The sequence below is a fragment of the Hibiscus syriacus genome, unplaced genomic scaffold (genome assembly GCF_006381635.1).
Source record: "Hibiscus syriacus cultivar Baekdansim isolate YM2019G1 unplaced genomic scaffold, ASM638163v2 tig00111022_pilon, whole genome shotgun sequence".
NCBI lineage: Eukaryota > Viridiplantae > Streptophyta > Magnoliopsida > Malvales > Malvaceae > Hibiscus > Hibiscus syriacus.
Genome location: NW_024062956.1, coordinates 2,439,185 through 2,462,820, shown reverse-complemented (window position 1 = coordinate 2,462,820; position 23,636 = coordinate 2,439,185). Strand labels below are relative to the sequence as shown.

General features: G+C 34.9%; 2 protein-coding genes and 1 pseudogene across 2 annotated transcripts; all 3 read left to right on the top strand.

The window, feature by feature from the left end:
• The window catches only part of LOC120150549, a 69,287-nt pseudogene that overhangs the window by 383 nt on the left and 45,268 nt on the right, over positions 1-23,636 (top strand).
• Positions 1,258-3,101, top strand: LOC120150583 (nuclear speckle splicing regulatory protein 1-like). The gene is made up of 4 exons (XM_039163240.1): positions 1,258-1,419; positions 1,513-1,635; positions 1,901-2,119; positions 2,694-3,101. The coding sequence occupies exons 1-4, from the start codon at positions 1,258-1,260 to the stop codon at positions 3,099-3,101; spliced, it is 912 nt and encodes a 303-aa protein (XP_039019171.1).
• Positions 18,739-21,054, top strand: LOC120150545 (putative general negative regulator of transcription C16C9.04c). The gene is made up of 8 exons (XM_039163218.1): positions 18,739-19,021; positions 19,304-19,402; positions 19,565-19,689; positions 19,778-19,931; positions 20,012-20,121; positions 20,318-20,401; positions 20,499-20,547; positions 20,959-21,054. The coding sequence occupies exons 1-8, from the start codon at positions 18,902-18,904 to the stop codon at positions 21,052-21,054; spliced, it is 837 nt and encodes a 278-aa protein (XP_039019149.1). The 5' UTR covers positions 18,739-18,901.

Sequence of the window (23,636 nt, the reverse complement as noted above, 5' to 3'; positions counted from 1 at the left end):
GTTCGACGCTTACTTTCTTGATTAGTTTTTCTTTTTTCCTGGAAATACAGGGTTCAGATTATTTAAGTGAAATAGGAATTTCTATGTTTGACTTGCGATTTATCAAAAAAAAATTATAACCGAGATTCGCGTGAGCGACGGGACAACTATAGTCTCATGATGTGGATATAGATGTAGATATATATATTAGTTGTAGTTATTAGTTGTATTACTTTTACATTTAAAGTTGAGATCTGTTGTCACAAGAGGGAACCTGCTGCCTGCACATTAATTATATGAATTCGATTCTATATGATCATGTTAATGGGAAAATGATGGTGGAAGATGATTAATTATTGATGAAAAAATTATGATAGATAATAGTTAATGACTATTTATCCTTTTGGTTTAGATAAAAAACTATGATCAATAATCTAGCAGACTGAAAAAGATGAAAAATGTGAGGAGGAAATCCTATGAGAAAACCCTAGAGAGATAGATCTCAATCCCCCACCATCAGTTTTGTGTAGTGATTTAAATATCGACTTTTAGTATTGGTGATGATGCTATTTGTAGGTTGATATAACCAAATAGATTTATTGATTATATAGTAGAGCACAGATCATGTAGGTCTAATAATGGTAACATCACGAGACTATAATTGTCAGAAAGATATAAAATTAGAGGAAATCTGGAAGAAGTACATCAAGTTCTATAATTCGATCCAAGTTTAAAAATGACACAATATATATATCAAGCATCATATGTGGATATAGATGTAGTACCTTCATCTATCCGTAATGTCATCATTTATGATTTTCTATTGTACATGGCTGCCTGAACCTGTTTCATGTGCTGCTTAACATGAATGCAGGTAAAAGAAGAAGAAACACCATGTACGCTTACATGTTAATTTTGGTGTAAGATAACAACAACAACAGACAACTTCCAGCATCTGACGATCCCAACTCTTCCCCCTGCCCCGCCGCCTCCTCGACGCCGTGACCGAGATTCGCGTGAGCAACAACAAGACTGCGATTTCTACGATCGCAACCGCTCTCCCCCGCCTCCGCCTCCCAGAGAGAGAGTAATTCCTTGATATGCTTTGTCTTGTTTTCCCCTCCAAGTTTCAGTCATTCATTTAGCTATAAAGAAATCTCTTGTTATTCTAGTATCACCGTAGAGTTGTAGAGTGTAGATATGAAGACATGCATTCATTCACTGTTAGATACTGATAAACAAATATGAGATAAATATATAATTTTTTTTCCAGTAAAGATGAAGAAGTACGGTTTACAGCTGAGGGTTCCGCTGTTCCAACAGAAAAAGACGGCGACAAGACCACCATTACCTCCTCCTCACGGCTTCCAAAAAGACGACGATGATGACGTGGAGAGAGAGATTTCCCGCCAAGCTCACAAAAACAAAGCTCTCAAGGAAGTAAGTTTAACATTGATTTCCTTTATTCTCCTTTCTTTCGAGGATTTTTTTTTAAAAAATAACTTAATTGGAATTTACCTTTTTTTTTCGAAGGTAGAGGAGCAACATAAGAAAGCTTTAGAGGAAGATCCTTCAGTGTTTGATTACGATGGAGTTTACGACGAGATGAAAGAGAAGGTTGTTCGCCCCCGTCTTCAAGATCGCGAAGAGAGAAAGGTATACTTTTCTAATAAATTTTAGGGTTTTCTTTTTGTGGTTTCTAGGATTATTTACTTGCTATTAGTTTAATTATTCCCCTTTGTTTGTCCGCCCTCCCCCCAAACAAAAAAATCGAAATAAATAAATCTGTATGTACATTGCAGCAGGTACAATTTCACTTAACAACTGCTCAAATCTAAAAAAAGATATTCTACAATTACTCAAAACTAACCTGGAATTAATCATCAATTTGACTGGTGATAATGTTGACTGTTTTGAGCAGCCAAAATATATTCATAACTTAATGAAAAAAGCGGAGCAACGGAAATGGGAACAGGAGATAGTATACGAGAGGAAGCTTGTGAAAGAGAGAAGTAAAGAGGATCACCTTTACTCAGACAAGGATAAGTTTGTGACTAGTGCCTACAAGAAAAAGCTTGCTGAGCAGGCAAAATGGATGGAGGAAGAACGCCTACGACAACTTCGAGAGGAGAAAGAGGATGTAAGTGTAGCTTTTTCTGTTGTTTGCTTTCCACTTCTTTGTTTATGGGTTTGGTTTTTACTTTTATTGTATGTTACAACATTTATGATCGAATGAATTGCTATTGATTCCTAGGGTGGTTAGCATGCTGTTGTTAATCTAAATATGTTGATTCGAGTGTCCCAAATAAACAAATTGATTTTGTTTTTATCTGCTGGGACTGGAAATTTTGAAGGATTGTTTGAAAGTGAATTATATTGAAAAAACATAAGTGCAGATAGCATTAATGTTATAAGTTCATATTGAAAAAAGACTGTTCACGTGTATCTATCAGTTGGGTTGCTTATCATTTATGGGATTATAAATTTACATGTTATTAGAATTAGCTAAATGCAAGAAAATGAATTTGGGATACATAATCTACATTTAAAGTTTATTTGTTAAGTGGGAATAAATAGGGTGTTCGTTTTCGGTATTTAATTCCCCAATTTTCTTTCTGTTTCCTGTCTGTATGTGATTGGTTTACTTTAACTCTTAAATTTCCAATTCTGTTGTAATTTATCTGGTTGATGACCATTTTTTTTTTGTTTTAAAGGTTACCAAGAAGAGTGACTTGAGTGATTTTTACTTCAACCTTGGTAAAAATGTTGCGTTTGGGGCAAATGAATCAAAATCAAGAAAGCTTGAATTAGGGAAACTTGAGAAGGAGAGCGAGAAAGATGCATCCAATAGAGATCAGCCGTTGCCTGAACCAACTGCTCCCGAGTCTTCTGCTATGACTGACCAGACTCGAGATGAAACAGGTTCTAGAGAAATATTTGAGTCTCGAGATTCGAAGCCAATAACCAAAGATATACTTCCAGACACTACAATACAGGAGAACACTTCAGAGAAACAACCGTCTGTTGATGGACCAAAAAGCAACCATCATAAAAGAGGTGAAGATTCAGTTGCAGCAGCTAGAGAACGTTTTCTGGCACGCAAGAGGGCAAAGGAGCAATGATATGCTTCCTCTCTCCGACAACGGATTTATGATGTGTTATAATTATTTACGATGTTGCAAATTCTAGACTCAAGTTTTTGGGAAATTACTTTGCTGTCAGAACCCATGTTGATCATGAAATTACTTTACTGTCGGAACCCATGTTGATCATGAATTCACCATGCCAAGAGAAGCCACTGTTATGATATCAATCATGTATACGGAAGTTGGCATCTGATATCAATGTCCAAATATATGTTTGAAAACGGTTAACATAAGTTTTAAGTGAAAATGTAGATGTTAGATATAGATTTGTATCTGTATTCTTTGTCCATTTCCTCTTCTCCTGACCCTGCCGCATTGCTACGTTTGGCGGTGGCCATGGTCTTCCTTTGCCATCTCAACTTGAGCTCAATCAATTCCCACAGCCAAATTTACCTCTACATAGGTTTATTCAAGGAAGGATAAAAGTAGGGTGTAATATTAGATTCTAATATAAGATCAGTGTGTTTGATTCAATAATATTATTTACAAGTTGTAATTTTACATTATAAACATGGTGTTGATCAAAATGCAGGATTATTGTTTAGGGTGCTTAAATGGGTTAAAATGATTATTTTATTAAGCTAAAAAGTAATAGTAATGTGCTATGTCAGATAAATTAACGATAGATAATGTAAGGGATCTTACTGAAAACGAAGTAAAAATTCGGTGACTGTATTATATGTTTTAAAAGTTGGGTGAACAAAATACAATAATCTTAAAAGTTAAATGACCATTTATGTAGTTTTACCGCCAAGCTTACAAGAAAAAGCTTTCAAGGAAGTATGATTCACATTGATTTCTTTTATTCCTCTTTCTTTCGAGGTTTTTTTAAAAAAAAAACAAACTTAATGCGAATTTACCTGCTTTTTTTCGAAGGTAGAGGAAAAACATAAGAAAACTTTAGAGGAAGATCTTTCAGGTTTGATTACGATGGAATTTACGACGAGATGAAAGAGAAGATTGTTCACCCCATATTCAAGATCGCAAAGAGCGAAATGTATACTTTTCTAATAAATTTTAGGATTTTATTTTTGTGGTTTCTAGAATTATTTGCTTGCTATTAGCTTAAATATTATCCTTTGTTTGTCCACCCTCCTCCCCAAAAATAAATCAAAATAAATAAATATGTATATACATGACAACATGTACAATTTCACTAAACAACTGCTCAAATTAAAAAAAAAATTATACAATTACTCAAAACTAACCTGAAATTAATCATCAATTTGACCACCGAGGTCATTCAGTGGGTTCATAAATGTTATTCAATGGGATAACAACATTTTCTTTAACCAACGGCCATTCAGTGGGTTTATAAATATTATTCAATAAGACATTTTTGAAGGGTAAAGAAAATAGAATTAAAGAGAACTTGACTTGTTCAAGTAGTCAAGTTTTGATATATGTTAAAGAAAATTCATGATAGTTCTGGAGTGCCGGAAAAGTTGAAATATGGAAGAAGAAGAAGAAGAAAAAAGTATGGACACTTTTATAAAAAGGATAGACATTTTACAATATAACCACTACCTATTACATTATATAAACGATACCTATTACATTATATAAGGGCTACCTATTACATCATATGTTTACCTATTATATTGAAAGTGTCCATACTTTTTATAAAAATGATCGATACTTTTTTTAAAAGTTATGTAATTTATGTTTCAATTTTTTTAACAGTGTTTCATGTTTTCCACCTACAATATTAATTTAATAATTTCATTTACACAAAAAATTATTTGATTGTTTTGATATTTTATAAAATATTATTTAGAATTTTTAATTTAATAATAATAATATATATCGTAACGTAAAAAATAAATCATTAGACGCCTATAATTACTAAATTAATATCTTAAAACTCACTCAAAAGATGTATATACCTAAATATGTAGTTAACAAACATACCTAAATATGTAGTTATTGTACATACCTAAATTTAATGATAATATACTTGTAGTTATTGTACATACCTAAATATGTACTGCGAATTTAATGTTGTACCCACCCTTTAACTACCACTACCAATGCCACATCCTATTGAAAGCAGCACGACAGAAACATATTCAAAATGAACCTTTGTTTACATCTCCATCAACTCCTGGAGCACTGAACTTGCACAACAAAATTTTTGCCATGGATAATACTGATGTAGACAATGTTAAGCCAACCGAGGAATGCCATGAAGTACATAATGTTGATGAATCTGACAGATTGGTTGGTCAGCTCTTCTGTTCACGTGATCAAGCTTGGCACTTTTACAAGGGATTCGCACGGGAACATGGGTTTAGTGCACGTAAGGGAACAACACGGCTTGACGTGGAAGGGAATGTGAAGACACAAGAATTTTGTTGTTCCAAAGAAGGGTTTCGAGTATCAAAAGTCAATACTGTTGATCGTCAACGTGCTCATACGCCAGTCACAAGAACATGATGTAAGGCTAGAGTCGTAGTTACAGCAACAAATACAAACGATCAGTGGGTTATAAGTAAGTCTGATCAGAAACATAATCATGCATTGTGCACATCTGCTATGACACCATTTATGCGTTCTAATAGAGCTGTAAGTAAGGCTGATATCGATGAGGCAACAACATTGAAAGAGGTCGGTGTTGGCACGTCACAAGTAATGAACTATTTAACGCAGCAGGCAGGGGGCTATCATAATGTTGGATTTACACATAAAGACCTCTACAATGCACTTCAAAGAGGTAAAGCAAAGGAAATCGTCGATGGGGATGTGAATGCGCTTATTGCCTACTTTGATTATAAGAAACATGATGATCCCGGGTTTTTTATGACATACTCGGTAGACGAATCGGGGGCATTGTATAATCTTATTTGGTCGGATTCTACATCGAGATCGGATTACACATGCTTCGGTGATGTAATTGCGTTCGACACAACGTACAAAGATAATTTGTATGGTCGACCAATTATGCCTATTGTTGGTGTCAATCATCACCATAACACAATTGTGTTTGCCACTGCCATAATCGCTGACGAGACGTCTCAATCTTTCGAGTGGGTGCTACAGAATTTTTTAGAAGCCATGATGAATAAATCACCTATTTCTGTTGTAACCGATGGGGATAGGGCAATGCAGAGGGCTATCAAATCTGTTATCCCTTATGCTAAGCACAGATTATGTTCTTGGCATCTTTCTCGCAATGCACAAGCTAACATTGGTGACCCAAAGTTTACAGCAGCATTCTCAAAATGCATGGCTTCCTGGTGGACAACCAAGGAATTTGATATTCAATGGCGTTCGATTGTTTCAGAATTCAACGTCCAAAAGCATCCATGGGTGATTGAGAAGGGAAATACACGACACTTATGGGCACAAGCATATCTAACCGGTCATTTCTTTGCCAATATTCGCTCAACACAAAGGTGCGAGTCTATGAATGCTTCACTAGCTATTGCACTGAAACACAAGAAGACATATTTAGATGTTGTTCGTGCAATTGAAGATGGAATTAGTAGAATGCGTATGAACGAGTTGAAAGCGGATTACTTAAGTTCCCATACGAAGCCCTTCCAGATCACAAAATTGGTCGACCTTGAAAGCCATGCCGCTGCGATTTTTACCCGCGAATCTTTTCGTGTGTTCCAAGATGAACTTATACGGGAGACATTGTACCGGATTGAGGCAGAGATTAAGTCCTTATCAGATGAATGTCAACATTATATTTTGTCAAAGTACGCAGAAAAAAATAGGAAATTTGAAATTAGTTTTGATTCTCGTACGAAAACTCTAATTTGCTCCTGCAAAAAATTCGAGACCGTTGGACTTCCGTGTCGCCATCAACTTCACATTTTGAAGCAATTGGACTACACATATTTGCCCGGGACTTTGATTCAAAGTAGGTGGACTAATGATGCAAAGGCTTCTGCACCCAGCTATGTTGATTTGAATGTGTTTCAAGAAGTGATGCAAATGGCAAGGTTCGCTGCTCTACGTTCAACGTCAAGTAGGTTATGCTACATTGCATCAAAGACAGACGAGTCTTTCAAAACCGCAAGAGATGAGATGAAAAAACTAATAGAAGAATTAGAAAACTCGTTTGGTTTGAATCATTCAGTCAACCAGAGCATTGTAGTAAACAATGTTCGTGACCCTCAACGAAAACAACGCAAGCGAAAAGAAGTGCCGAAGAACAAGGTCGAGAAGAAAATTAGGCGATGTGGGTACTGCAACGGTGAGGGGCATAACAAACTAACATGTCCTCAAGTCAAGCTTAGTTTGAGTACAAGCACACAGCCTACATCAACTGATTTTTTCGAAGACGGAATGGAATGACAACGATCTCCATATAATATATCGTAAGTATCAACATGACTCCTATTGTATGTACATATAAATATTTTGAATGAAGGAAGAAAAACCGCGTTACTTAAAATTACCGACACTTTTTTAAATGGTATCGACACATTTTTCTTCCAATATGGACATAAAGTACCGACACAATATTAAAAAGTGTCGATATAGGTTGTAGACCTATTCGCGCATAAAACCGGTATATTTATACCGGTTATATTACAAAATTATCTATTACATTATAAATCTGGGTTCCGATGTGTAAATGTCGATACTTTTTTAAATCGTATCGACACATTTTTCTTCCAATATGGACATAAAGTACCGACACAATATTATAAAGTGTCGAGATAGGTTGTAGACCTATTCGCGCATAAAACCGGTATATTTATACCGGTTATATTACAAAATTATCTATTACATTATAAATCTGGGTTCCGATGTGTAAATGTCGACACTTTTTTAAATCGTATCGACACATTTTTCTTCCAATATGGACATAAAGTACCGACACAATATTATAAAGTGTCGAGATAGGTTGTAGACCTATTCGCGCATAAAACCGGTATATTTATACCGGTTATATTACAAAATTATCTATTACATTATAAATCTGGGTTCCGATGTGTAAATGTCGATACTTTTTTAAATCGTATCGACACATTTTTCTTCCAATATGGACATAAAGTACCGACACAATATTAAAAAGTGTCGATATAGGTTGTAGACCTATTCGCGCATAAAACCGGTATATTTATACCGGTTATATTACAAAATTATCTATTACATTATAATTATGGGTTCCGATGTGTAAATGTCGACACTTTTTTAAATCGTATCGACACATTTTTCTTCCAATATGGACATAAAGTACCGACACAATATTAAAAAGTGTCGATATAGGTTGTAGACCTATTCGTGCATAAAACCGGTATATTTATACCGGTTATATTACAAAATTATCTATTATATTATAATTATGGGTTCCGATGTGTAAATGTCGACACTTTTTTAAATCGTATCGACACATTTTTCTTCCAATATGGACATAAAGTACCGACACAATATTAAAAAGTGTCGATATAGGTTGTAGACCTATTCGCGCATAAAACCGGTATATTTATACCGGTTATATTACAAAATTATCTATTACATTATAATTATGGGTTCCGATGTGTAAATGTCGACACTTTTTTAAATCGTATCGACACATTTTTCTTCCAATATGGACATAAAGTACCGACACAATATTAAAAAGTGTCGATATAGGTTGTAGACCTATTCGCGCATAAAACCGGTATATTTATACCGGTTATATTGCAAATTTACCTATTTTATTATAATATGTTGAAAGTGTCCATACTTTTTATAAAAAGGATCGATACTTTTTTTAAATATATATAATTTATGTTTCAATTTTTTTAACAGTGTTTCATGTTTTCCACCTACAATATTAATTTAATAATTTCATTTGCAAAAAAAATTAGTTGATTGTTTTGATATTTTATAAAATAATATTAAGAATTTTTAATTTAATAATAATATATACCGTAACGTAAAATAAATCATTAGACGCCTATAATTACTAAATTAATATCTTAAAACTCACTCAAAAGATAACCTTAAATTAATGTTTTCCACAGTGGAAAAAGTATAGACACTTTTATAAAAAGGATAGATACTTTACAATATATTAAAAAAGTATAGACACTCAAATGTATATACACAATATAATCACACCAAAATATAAATACACAAGAATGTTCAAATAATGTACCGACAAACAAAATTAATCCGATGAAAAAGGGTTGTTTCTAACGAAGTCCGGAACATTAGAGGCCTTCAACAAATTTTTCAAATACTCTCGTATGTTTCCGCCTTTTTCTGAGGACATACATAAATAATTTCAATTATCAAACTAATGAGGTGCAATTTTACTAACAATAAATTAAATTCGCATAAGCATGAATAAATTTGTGTCATACCTAGAGCTTTGTCGTTCGAATGGGAAGCAGCGTCAAAGGTATGTGGACATATGTAATTGTATTTCTATATAAACACATAAGTTGTTAAAATAATCAATGTCTGAACACCTGTTCAACTGGAAAAACATATTGCATAAATGCAACTTACCGGATTATAAATCATTTTTTCCGCTGAATCATCGACCAAAAGTGTATTTAGCTCGTTAAAATCTGGACACGCGTTCCAAACATCATTGAGATCTTTACAGTAGGTAACAGAATCGTATGTTTTGCATTTTTTTTGATCCTGTTCACAAACAGTCGAACATAAATATGTAGGAATCATAGACAACGAAAAGTCAGCAAACTGTAATGACATTCATCTTACCCACACGAATAGAAAATGCTCGGAAAATACAGGTAGTTTCTCAAGTACACGGTCGACGTTATGCCTGAGATTGTAATCAAGTTTGAATGTTAACATTCAAATGTATATTAACGATTTTGACTACAATAATTCAATTGCCTCAAACATGTTCTAACCTCATCTTTGAAGACCAAAGGGCAACAACAAAATTGTCGACACAAAATTGCATAAATTCAAATAATCCTCTTCTGAGGACAACATCTACAACATGAAGAAAATGAGATTAAAGTTCTACGCTTATATGTTAAAATAATGGATACAAAAGAATAGAATTAAAACCTGCCGGCAGTCTTGGGATGTAGGCAAGGACACCATTGAGATCAAAAATTAAAAGTTTTCTTGAAGGCGGCTTTGCAGACACGATATACTTGTTTGGATCATCATCTTCATCATCATCATCATCATCGTCATCATCATCGTCATCTTCATCGTCAGCTTCATCTTCTGCGACCGCTTGGTTGTCCACATCTGTTAAAAGAAAATAAAATAAAGTTCAGAACGTGTAAATGTTAAGAAACATAGATAATGAATTACCTAACTCGTTTGATGTCGTTGACATAATTCGTTACGCAACATGGAGACTTCACGTTGCAATGATGAAATATCGGATCGTATTCCACTCACAAGGGAATCAATATGCTCCCGAAAATTGACCATGTATTCCATCACGGTCTTAATTGTGACATCCTCTGCAACTGGAGCTTCTTCCATCATTGCGTCTCCACTTGGTTGCTCTTCTTCATGGCCAACGGGGTCCATTTCCTCCTTCTCTTGATCTAATCCGACCTCCTTGACACGCTTCCAACCGAGTTTTTCAACAAAATCATATCCCGCTTTTTTAATAAATACCATGTCAATCTTGCGGGTTAATCGAACAGGGGCGTCATGCGAAAAATCAACTTCCTTCTTCTTCAACAGATGGGTGATGACACATCTATATGGTAGTGTAGTTGAAATTGTTGCTCCCTTTGTGACCATATATACAATTGTATTAAATATGAGTTTTGCAATGTTTGGAGCCGTTTTGGATTTATACTTTGCTATCCACCAATAATCGCTGTCTCGAAGCGTTGAATGTTTTCCCCCACTAGGCCGGATATACCATATGAGCATTTTGTGAAACACTCTCGACTCTACATCGAGGTGAATTGGGCTATTTCTAGTAACTCGTTTAATTGTAGACCAATCTACACCATTTTCATCTGAATCCCCTGTATTCGCTACACCTAAACCCTCCGCAATAGTTTCTGGAGATATATACATATCCTTCCCCATGACATGTGTATTAATTCCTATTATATTAGTCTTATTAGGCTCGTGCTGTAAGGAAGCATTGTTGTAGAAGACTCTAACTAGGTTGGGATAATATCTTGGTTCTACACCAAGGAATTCAAGCCAACCCCAAGATGTAAATGTGGATTTAAAACTAAATGCATATTTATCATCAAACAAGAAACCCATGTCAATGACACGTTCGGGACGAATCTTCCTTACTTTAAAACTCGTCTGCCATCTTTGTTTCTCCATGTCGGATCTAAAGTTCAGAGTTTCGAAGGACCTGATTTCCTCAGAAGAATCGTTTGTTACAGAAGGAGGTGGTTGAGAAGAACTGGGTTGAGAAGAGCTTTGAGAAAGACCTCGCTTCTGACGCTGACGTTTTGGAGCCATTTTGGTTGGATGCTACCCCTATTACAATGGAACACAAACACATTCAGGATAAAAACTCCAATATAGAAATCAATCAAACCCATAAAATATCGATAAATTTACCTGAATATCTGATCGTCACTTATGATAACGGTAGAAGAAAGAGGAAGATCTGCCTGCTTGCCTTTATGTTTAGGGTTTCTCGATTAAGAGTACTATATATCGTAAACGGTGGAAAACACTTGAAATTTAAATTAGTATCGACACAAACTATATTAGTGTCGACACATTTTTTAGACATATTCTCTCATAAAACCGGTATAATTGTACCGGTTAGATTGAAAAATTACATATTACATTATACTTTTGGGTTCGATGATTTTGGGATCGACACTTTTTATATATGGATCGACACTTTATGGGTGCACCCTGTTTTCCATTCATTCTGGAAAACAAATATCGACACAAACTATATTAGTGTCGACACATTATTTAGACATATTCTCTCATAAAATAAGTATAATTGTACCGGTTAGATTGAAAAATTACATATTACATTATACTTTTGGGTTCGATGATTTTGGGATCGACACTTTTTATATATGGATCGACACTTTATGGGTGCACCCTGTTTTCCATTCATTCTGGAAAAAAATATCGACACAAACTATATTATTTTCGACACATTATTTAGACATATTCTCTCATAAAATAAGTATAATTGTACCGGTTAGATTGAAAAATTACATATTACATTATACTTTTGGGTTCGATGATTTTGGGATCGACACTTTTTATATATGGATCGACACTTTATGGGTGCACCCTGTTTTCCATTCATTCTGGAAAACAAATATCGACACAAACTATATTAGTGTCGACACATTATTTAGACATATTTTCTCATAAAACCGGTATAATTGTACCGGTTAGATTGAAAAATTACATATTACATTATACTTTTGGGTTCGATGATTTTGGGATCGACACTTTTTATATATGGATCGACACTTTATGGGTGCACCCTGTTTTCCATTTATTCTGGAAAACAAATATCGACACAAACTATATTAGTGTCGACACATTATTTATACATATTCTCTCATAAAACCGGTATAATTGTACCGGTTAGATTGAAAAATTACATATTACATTATACTTTTGGGATCGATACTTTTTTATATATGGATCGACACTTTATGGGTGCACCCTGTTAGCCATTCATTCTGGAAAAAAAATATCGACACAAACTATATTAGTGTCGACACATTATTTAGACATATTCTCTCATAAAACCGGTATAATTGTACCGGTTAGATTGAAAAATTACATATTACATTATACTTTTGGGTTCGATGATTTTGGGATCGACACTTTGTTATATATGGATCGACACTTTATGGGTGCACCCTGTTGGCCATATTGTAAATTTGCCTTTTACTTCCAAGTATCAACATGACCCTTCATGTGTATAAGAAACATGTACAACAATATACTGCTAACTTTTCTCATCTCATTCATAATTATATTCACATACAAAAATATAAATCGTATACAAAATTATAAATCTTATACAAAATTAACCCTACATTTACATCATTGCATCCTTTTGTTATTCTTATGTAATATTGCAGCTTTTGTTATCTCCTGTCTTCGTTCATTTTGATTGTGGCTTACGAGATCGTTTAATACTCGCGATCGATCCCAGTCTCCAACAACCTATATTCAAATTGTCAGAACGTTAAGTATTGTCAACTACAGCATTCAATCTACGACTTTTAACAATTTTACCACAAACGATTTTTTCTATCCACTTACAAAATCACCAGTTGCCCCTGTAGAACCGATCGATTCCATCCACATCATCACATTCATGCCGCAATCATATCTGTTACAAAATTTGAAAACCACACATGTCAATTATGATGAATACTGCATAAATTAAGCTTTCTATTTGTGATAACATCTCATACCCATTCAATTGCTTATTCTTCTTATGCTCCACAAATTTGAAATTTTTCAAGGGATACTTTCCTAGAGATCCACAGGACTCAACCCAAATACGTTTCTTATTATAAGAATCTAATATTTTAATCTGCATTAAAATAGAAGAAGTTATGCACCAAAAAAATTATGCATTATAATTTACATAACGTCCTTTCATAACAAACTAACATACATACCAATCTCTTAGCATCCTTCACTCTCTGTTTAGCTGCTTCAGTTGTAAACATACTATCATATATTGTTACAACATGATCTACCATATCCAACACCAACAGATACCAATGTGAATTATGGTAGTTTATTGTGATCATGATCTGCAACAAATTTCACACCCAATTTGACAAAATTCAACATTCTATATCCGAAAACATCATTTGCAATTGGTATGGTGTCTTACCTTCTCACAGTCGGTGAATTTCACATAGTTATCCAATATGACACCCCAGAAGGTAGAAATACTCTCAACACTTTCTTTGTTGTTGGCTTCCAACGCCTGTTGCTGTAATTACGCAACAAACATTATTAATTTACCGTCTATAACACTACTTTTCAATATTTATTAATTTAACTCACCACTAAGAGGTATGGAAGGTAGCCAATCCTCCGGAGTGACTTTTGAGAATCGTAGCATATGGTCCAGGCGAGCAAATCGATAACCTAACAAAATTAATTACACAATCAGAACATATTCAATAAGTTTTAACATTTTCTACTTTCTACTTACCACACCGCCAACCCATTCCGTAGGCTTCAACGTTGCAACGTCGTATACAGTAGCGAATTGATTTCCCATTGAGATTACAGAATATCTGTATGAATCATTAGGATTAATATGTTGTCATGAAATATTTAAATATCACTCACAAAACAATATATTTCACTTACCCCGATTCTAACTCGCTATTCCATAAATAATCACAAATTGCAGCTTCGATGTCATCAATTCCGCTTGGAATATCTGCTTTTTCAACCTACAATTTTGCATACAAATTTTTGTCACAACAACATAATAAAAATCAAATTAAGTATTCTTTTATTAAACTTACCTTCTGCTTCTTCTTCTGGGGTGCAGGACATTCCAATCCAAAACTGCTGCTATAACACTCTCCGGTGTATAAATGACATCGACTTCCTTCCTCCTCATTTCTTCCATCTCTTCTTCTTCCTCCTCCCTCTTTTCTTCTTCATATTTTTTCAGTTCATCGTACTTTTTTTCTACATAGCTCTTCATCTCTTTTATTTCACCCTTCAATTGAGCTCCTTCATCCGAGTATTTATCAACCACCCCCTTCACCCCCGTGAGTTCACTCCTCAAATCCACAACCTCCTTCACCACTCCCTCAAATTTTTCTCCCGTCACCATCTTAATATCACCCCTTAACACCCCAACTTCTTTCACCACTTCACCCCTCAACACCTCTACTTCATTCACCACTCCATCTATTTTTCCTTCCACTACCCCCTTATGCCTCTCGAGTGTATCTTCGACTCTCTCGAGTTTCTCTACGACTTGATCAAGTTTCTCTTCGACTCTTGATTGTCTTTGCATGATTTCAAATTGGATTTTTTTGATATCAGCCAATTCAGACATCAAAATGTCGAAGTTACTCTGTTTTGCTTCACCGTCGTCCCACTCACCGTCATCCCCCAATACAACCATCCCTCCTTTCTTCTCCTCTGCCTCCACTGCCTCCTCTACATCCTTGCCAATAACCTTCAAAATTAAATTACAATATTAAGACATTGATTATATTCTTAATATTATTTAATTACATTTATTACCATTTCTTGCTTCTTCCCTCTATCCAACTTCAACTTCACCATCACTCTAACCACCTCTTCCTTCCCCCATGCACGGATGCGTGCCACTCCGGTTCTTTCATAAGCCGGCACTGCCTCACAGCCCGACCAAAAATCGAACAGTGCAACCTGCATTTATAATAAAATTTATATTTTTATATAAAAACACAAAAAAGTGATTCAACTCATTTACCTCTAAGATTGCTATACACCCTTTGAGGTATCTCTGGCTGCCCTTTTTAAAGGTGATTATTGATTCAATCAATCTCGAATGGATATATTCAGCCCAATTGAATTCACCCTTCAAGCCTTCATCGCAAATGAGCTTCATATATTCCTTGTTCGTTGACGTATCACTCGTTGGACAAAGAAATATCCCGACAAGGTACAATAGAACTCGAGCCTTCAGCTCATCCCCCCAGTAAGATCCACTTTTGATATCCTCTTCAACTTCAACATATGTCACCTTATGATTCAAACCATATTTGGAGGCAAGTGCTTTCCAGTTCTTACTCCTACAGACTTCTATAACACTTTTGCCTTTGTTTTGTACCCCCAATACGGCTGCAGCAGTCGATACCCCCAGAGGGAATGAATAATCACCATACTTAGCCATACATTGACTGACGTCAAATTGTGCCATCAAGGATCGACACAATTCCCTCCGAATAGGTCGATCCCTTACTCCGATCAACGATCCAAAACCTATTTCTCCCAGCACATTCAACTGATCCTTCTCCTTAAGGTGTTTAATTAATAAATTCACCCTTTTAATGCTGCATCTTGTCGACACTTCCTACATTTTTTAACAATATATAATGTTATAGTTCTTATATATTTTGTATCAACGTATTTACAAGTTTAATGAATACCTTATTTTCATGTGCTTTCCTCCGTTCTTTGTACTCTTTACTATCATTCCTTGACTGTGTGATGTAAGGTTCCTTTTCAGCATCACTCATTGAATTCCATTTGGACCTCACATCTTTTTTCACCTAATATTAAACATAAACGTTTCTTAATCAATACATTAACACTAAATACTAATACTACTCAATGTCAATTTCATTTTACATACCGAACCGCTCTGTGTGCCATCTCCCTTCATCCTTTTGCATTCGGCCATACTGTTAACATTTAAAATTTGTAATCAATTTAAAGTTTATCGATACTTTAATCCAATTACCATTTCAACAATAATAACAAAAGGACATTGATACTTACTAGAAGTACATATATCCACCTTTTGGTTGCTTTCGAGTCTCGGCCTCAATTTCAAAGTCATCTGCTCCACCAACAATTTTCCAACCCATTGACTCCATTTTTCCTTCATATATCAGTTTACGCAAATCAAATTATTTCGTTACATACACTTTATTCAATATACAAATATAGATAACTACTCTTGTGGTAAAACGGTTTTCTTCAAAAGAATTTGAATGGCCACACCAAAATGTGTCGGCACATTTATACAACCTATAATATCATTTTCTACCTATAATATTTAATAAAAGTATCGACATTTATATTTTTCCTTGAATATCTATTTCTACCTGCAATCGGTCCCAAATGCTTCCTTACTCCAAAACCCCAAACAACACATAAAAAACCCTATCGCGATTACTGTAATAATAAAAAATTAGGGTTTCGACAACATACTTTTCGATTCGACTGCAGCAACAAACAAACAAACTTCGCTTTAGAAACGCCTTCTGAAATGCAGCAACAATTACTCTTCGATTTCAAAAACTCGTCTGTTCTATCTTTTTTCAGAGGATATTTAGCTATGGCCTTTATATTTTCATCGGATATGTTATTTATATTTAATCGATACAAATATAAAAGTGTCGATACTTTTATGTCAGGTGTCGATACTTTCGGAAGGATAATTACCTATTTCTTTGAAAGTGTCGATAATTTATTACACGTACTTACGAAAGTATCGACACTTTCAATATATCCGGTATCATTTTACCGGTTTTATCATTTTGATACCGGCTTTATCATATTTTTACCTGTTATATCGTTGTGGATCGATATATTTTTTTAAAGTATCGACACATTATAGGCGCTATAACTGCTTCTCTTTTAAATTCACAAAGTGTCGATCCTTATATAACGTATCGACACTTTTAAATTTACCGGTTTTATCATTTTGTTACCGGTTTTATCATATTTTTACCTGGTATATCGTTTTGGATCGATATATTTTTTAAAAGTATCGACATTTTTTAGGATTTAAAACTGCTTTTAAAGTTATGTAATTTATGTTTCAATTTATTTAATAGTGTTTCATGTTTTCCACATACAATATTAATTTAATAATTTAATTTACACAAAATTTTATTTGATTGTTTTGATATTTTATAAAATATTATTTAGATTTTAAATTTAACAATATTAACTAAAGATAATAATAAATATATTTTCACAGTGAAATAAGTATGGACACTTTTATAAAAAGGATAGATAATTTACAATATAACAGGTAAAAATATGATAAAACCAGATTCATTATGACAAAACCGGTAAAATTTACTTGATATGTTAAAAGTATGGACACTTTTATAAAAAGGATAGATACTTACCGATAACCAAAGTTTACCGGTTACCAAATTTTTTAATAGTTTTTCATATTTTCTATCTAAAACATTATTAGTTGTCAACATAATAGGTACCGCTAAACCGAATTTATTAAATACATTTTAATGTATCCGGTAATACTGTATATTAGCCGTATATTAACCCGCCATTTCTGAGACATTCCCCCAAAATGGGACCCTTAGGGCATTTAATTCATTTCCATTTTTTTTCTTTTTATTTCGTTCCTCTAACTGACCAACTACTCCCTCTGACTGAGTCGGCTCTCTTCTGCAGTTCTTCATTCAGATAAAGGTTAGATCTTTGCGTGTTTTATTTTTAATTCTCTTAGTCTTGTTTTTTTTGGCTTGGCTTGTCTTCGATGGGTCTGTATCTGTCGATCTGGTGATATTGAAGTAGCTTTTAATAACAATTTCTTTTCGTTTTAGTGCTAAGCCTGAAACATATAATGATTTCTTTTGTTTTTGTTGCTTTCTGCCTGTCAAGTTTTGAACAACTGTGACTCCAGCTTCTCCATGTATGAGTCATTATATTGATGAACTTAGGTGCAGGAATAGTTCTGTGCATCGGTTTTTCTATTTAGGGTATGTTCCATCAATATTGGATGTCAAGTCTTTCTGAAAATGAAACTAAAACCTGTTTATTGATCATGTTAATATCTTTGGATTTTTTTTGTTCTGATTTTTCCTTATTTCTCTGTTTTTTTTTAATTTCTGAATTATTTTTAAACTAAAACCAAAAGTCAGGGTCCAACTGGGTCCAGCTTTTACTTTGGGTTTCTAATGTGTAAATATGATGGATAATGGAAGAAAAACAGCATCCTTTATTTTCTTTTCTATTGCTTTTTTTATTATATTGGGTGAAAACTCAAAACATATTGTTAGTTTCCAAGTATTAATGGTTTTTTCTAAAAAGATAAAAAAGTACAGTTTACAGCTTAGGGTTCCGCCGTTCTAACATAAAAAGCCGGCGACAAGACCACCGCTACCTCCTCCTCGAGGAAGACGATGACGATGACGTGGGTAGAGAGATTTCCCGCCAAGCTCACAAGAACAAAGCTAATTGGGGCAGATTATTTTCGATTGAGAATTCATTTTGAGATTTCTCTAGGTGCCTTTTGTTTTTTGGTATGCTAATTGTTCGACGCTTATTTTCTTGATTAGTTTTTCCTTTTTCCTGGAAATATAGGGTTCAGATTATTTAAGTGAAATAGGAATTTCTACGTTTGACTTGCGATTTATAAAAAAAAAATTGTAAGGTTTTGGTTGCAGTGTTTTTTGTAAATTGAATGGGAATTTTGGGAGTTCTGGTAAATTATTTTGCTAAGTTCAATTAAGGTTTCAGTGACTTTGTAGAGTATAATAGTATTATTGTCCTTATGTAATTATTTATTTGTTTTGAGGTTTCAGGCAATCATGAGCGACGAAGGAGAAAAAACCTGTCCCCTTTGTGCGGAAGAGATGGATTTGACTGATCAGCAACTGAAGCATTGCAAATGTGGTTATGAGGTCTGAATTATTTTTCTTTTTTCCTTCTAAAATATTTCTTACATTTGTTTGTGCATACAAAAAACCTGAAAAGAAGTAAAAATGTCATAAATAAATATCAAATTGGAAAAAGGGGGTGACAATTTGTGTCATCGGCCTTACCTATTTTGATCTTTGAGGCAGATACGTGTTTGGTGTTGGCATCACATAATGAATATGGCTAAGGATAGTGCAGTGGGGAGGTGTCCAGCATGTCGTAGTGCTTATGATAAAGACAAGATAGTAGGAACGACTACTAATTGTGAGAGGTTGTTAAGCTCCCTTGCCTTTTATTCTCATTAAATATTTTGCAACATTTGCCTGCCATCATCTCATGTATGTTGTTTCAATAAACAGGTTGGTTGCTGAAGTTAATATGGAAAGAAAAACGAAGTCGCAAAAAGCAAAGACTAAATCATGTGAAGGAAGGAAGCAACTGAGCAGTGTGCGAGTTATTCAAAGGAATCTTGTTTACATTGTGGGGTTGCCACTTAATCTGGCAGATGAGGAGGTGCTCTCTTTCCATCCTCACTTTCTACATCTGCAATCTACTGGTGATATTTGACCTAAGCTAACATCTCTTCTGTGCAGCTTCTCCAACGTAGAGATTATTTTGGTCAATACGGGAAAGTTCTTAAAGTATCTATATCTCGGACTGCAGCTGGTGTCATTCAGCAATTTCCAAACAATACATGTAGTGTGTAAGTACATTATCTAATGTATTTGGTTTTAAGTCTTCCAAACATTTAGACCTTGTTTTATGCATTGTTTTTTTAATAGAAGTCATTGTATCATATATATCTTACCATTTTGTAGTGTTCTTTTTGCCTCTTTTCTGAACCCCGGTAACTAAGAAATTTATTTTTTTTCAACTAAGTTTGTTTATACTGTAAACAGATATATTACGTACTTAAAAGAAGAGGAAGCGATTCGTTGTATCCAGTCTGTACATGGATTTGACTTGGACGGTAGACCATTAAAGTACGGGAATGTGTTTGTGGAATTATTTCTTTTGTTATTGGTTGAATGCATATGCGGTCTTGGTTATCTTCTCTAATACTTGAAATGTTCATTTCAGGGCATGCTTTGGTACAACAAAGTATTGTCATGCATGGTTGAGAAATGTGATATGTTTAGAAGTGATTTTTGATTAATTTATTTTGTAAATTGGAGTGAATTTAATGTTGTTTCCGCTAGTTATATAAATTACTATAAAAAATTAGTATTGAAAATTTACGCACTAATTTATGATATTTTACTCAAAAGGCTATACTCTATCTTCTCTTCAAATTGGTAGAGACTTAATTCATTTAATTAATTGCCAAAATAGTTTGAAAGCATTAGTCACAGTACAATATTTGACATGTAAAAAAAAGAAAATCTAGAACTTAAGTAATGGACAAAATATGAAAAGTTTGTGATTTGCCAGCTTGTAAAATTGCAAAATATGAAGGAAAACAATGATGGTAATAATATACTAGGAAACATGATAAGCTTTGTTACTGTAATAGAAAAATAATGTTCTTTTTGGGTTGCAGCCTTGCACCAATCCTGATTGTCTATATTTGCATGAGATTGGTCCACAAGAGGATAGTTTCACAAAAGATGAAATCATATCAGCCTACACAAGGTAAATTGCTTGAGTTTTCATGTCTTCTGTGTTTTTTCTCTTGTACATGTAACTTATTTTTGAGATGAAGAAAATCAACAAGTATATGTTTTCTGATTTTAATGATTTTAATTTCATTCATTTATTAGTAAAAACAATTAGAGGTGGCATATACATGCATGTATACTTTTTATGGTAGCCCACGTGAAAGGGTGCTATCATATGCTCCGAGAAAGCCTTTATACGCCCCATTATATTGGAAAGTATGTTAGAATGGCATTTGTTAACTTTTATTTCTTTGGGATATTGGCGTATCATTTTTGATAATGCTTCAAAAAGCAGTAAATTGGGGAGCTAGTGAGAGAAGCTCCTGCTTCTCTCTAGAATCCAGGCGACCTTCTAGCTACTCATAAGAATCAGGTGTCAGTCGTTCGTCCCCCTTCAGTGCTCTTCAACGTCTTTCGCCGTCGTTATCCTCCGACATTTCTCACCGTCGTCCGCCGCCACTTTTCGACTGCCATTCGAGCTCAAATTTCACAGGGAGGTTCGTCTCTTCACTGTGTTTTCGAATTTGGACCTTTCTTTGCGAGAAAAACTCCCTATTGGCGTAGATCTCAAGTTGTAGGCTGCGACTTTTCACCTTCTCCAGCGCGTTTTGGATTTTTTCGTCGGCCCCGTGCAAGACCCATAATATATAGCTCGTGCATGTCCTGATAAAAGCCCCACTGCGCGTTTTCTTTTATGGTTCATGGCGTCCCAGTTGAAGTCCCAAGATTTTCTCGTCTTGTATGTGTTTTTATGTCTACTCTCAGCTCCTCTCTGTAGCCTGGTGGTGGCGTCTGTTTGGTCTTTTTTAACGTGGTTGTGTTTCAATGGAGGATGGGTGTTGTGGTGACAAGTCTGGTGCAGTAGTAAGAAGTGGGAGAATCGATAACAATAATTGGTGGAAGGAAGGCCGCCCAAAAAACAATAATGAGTACAAAATTGGATGCTATACGTTATACATTGAAAACCTATCAGAGAAGATCCATTGAAAGTGGTTTGGGTCTTTATTTTGCACCCACGGTCAAGTAATTGATGCCTTTATTCCAACCAAAAGAAATATAAATGGGGTTCATTTCGGGTTCATACGCTTTGCAATAATTGAAGAAGCCAGGAAAGCGATCTCAAAAATGAATGGTTCTCACATTGACGGTAGCAAAATTGGTGTCTATTTGGCTAAATACAAGCCTCGACAATCTTATTGGAGAAAGTCCTTGACAGTTGTCTGAAAGACTACGATGGGAGTATTTACAAGGAATAATCTCTATGCAGTAGAAGATGTTGTTGACGAAGCTAAACTTCAAGCGTTGGGAAACTGTCTAATGGAGTGGTGCAAGAACTTTATCAAAATCGGCAATCTTGCTAGCCAAATGCAAGACAAAGGCATCGTTGGTTTCTCGTTAATGAGAGCTGTTGGGAATGCAATTCTATTGATGTTTGAAAACTCTGCTACGTTGAGAAGTGTGAAGAATGAAAAATCAGATACTCTTGCAGAGTGGTTTTCCAGAGTTGCAGCTTGGTTGGAGAGTCTGGTGGTAGAGTGACGTCGAGTGTAGGTAGTTTGCGAAGGGATTCCTTTTCACGCTTGGAATTGGGGTACTTTCAAGATCATTACAGCAAGGTGGGGCAAATTATTAGCAATCGACGAAAGCTCTCAATTTCCTTCGTCTTTTGATTGGGTAAAAATTCAAATCCTCACAGAGGCTCAAGTGAGAATTGATGAGTTGGTGGGTTTGAAGATCGGTGCTAATTTCTTTAAAATCATGGTGCATGAAGTTGAGTCTTCCTTCAAACCGAAGTCTTGGGTCCCTGAGGAAGTCGATGATTTTTTAGATATTGTTTGTTCTCTTGGGTTTTCGTCTGACACTTCTCAGTCAGGATCGTCAGACACTTCTCAGTCAGGATCGTCGGTTTTATCATCCGGTTTAAATTGCACTGACGAAGATGTTGCAATTGAAGCTGCCAGCCTATAAAAGGTTTCACTCCTGAAGAGTGCCAAAGGTGTTGAGGATTCGAGTAACAAATTTGGTGAAGATGATCTAATTAAAAGCGGGTCTGTCGGTGTTGGGTTAGGATTGTCTCCATCCCCTTGTTTAGATTCAGATTTTCATTAAACGGAGGCTTTGGATCATTCTGACATAAATATCGTGGAGCATCTATTTGATAAATCAATTGAATGGAGTCAGCCCCCGGGCCTCGTAAGATGTTCTTATGATGAGTCTCTTTCCTTCTAATGGTATACTCGATGACGCAATACAATTACAGGAAGATACCTCAACAGTGCCCCATTTTCCTGGGAAATTAAGTAGAAATCGTGTGGTGAAGAAAGACGAGAAAAAGAAAGGAGTTTTGAATAAAGTTGCAAGGACATATTGATTGTTGGGAAGGAAGTTTGGTTTTGTTCCATTGAAGATATCTTTAGGAGCTGAATTCATTTTGGTGGCATTGGATCGTGATGGTTCATTTAGGAGAGTTCTCTTCAGAGGTGGATGAATTCGTTTTAATGGTTACAGGTGTTGTTTTACTGTTCTGTTATGTCCTTAGGTGTTGGGTGGTTTTTCTTTT

What these genes read in the sequence shown, in the direction of transcription:
- LOC120150583 (XM_039163240.1), top strand. Translation starts at nt 1,258, where the DNA reads ATGAAGAAGTACGGTTTACAGCTGAGGGTTCCGCTGTTCCAACAGAAA. An exon ending in AAGATCGCGAAGAGAGAAAG is followed by an intron (nt 1,636 to 1,900) that starts GTATACTTTTCT and finishes TGTTTTGAGCAG; the next exon opens with CCAAAATATATTCATAACTT. An exon ending in TTCGAGAGGAGAAAGAGGAT is followed by an intron (nt 2,120 to 2,693) that starts GTAAGTGTAGCT and finishes TTTGTTTTAAAG; the next exon opens with GTTACCAAGAAGAGTGACTT.
- LOC120150545 (XM_039163218.1), top strand. Translation starts at nt 18,902, where the DNA reads ATGACGATGACGTGGGTAGAGAGATTTCCCGCCAAGCTCACAAGAACA. An exon ending in ACGACTACTAATTGTGAGAG is followed by an intron (nt 19,690 to 19,777) that starts GTTGTTAAGCTC and finishes TTCAATAAACAG; the next exon opens with GTTGGTTGCTGAAGTTAATA. An exon ending in TTAATCTGGCAGATGAGGAG is followed by an intron (nt 19,932 to 20,011) that starts GTGCTCTCTTTC and finishes TCTTCTGTGCAG; the next exon opens with CTTCTCCAACGTAGAGATTA.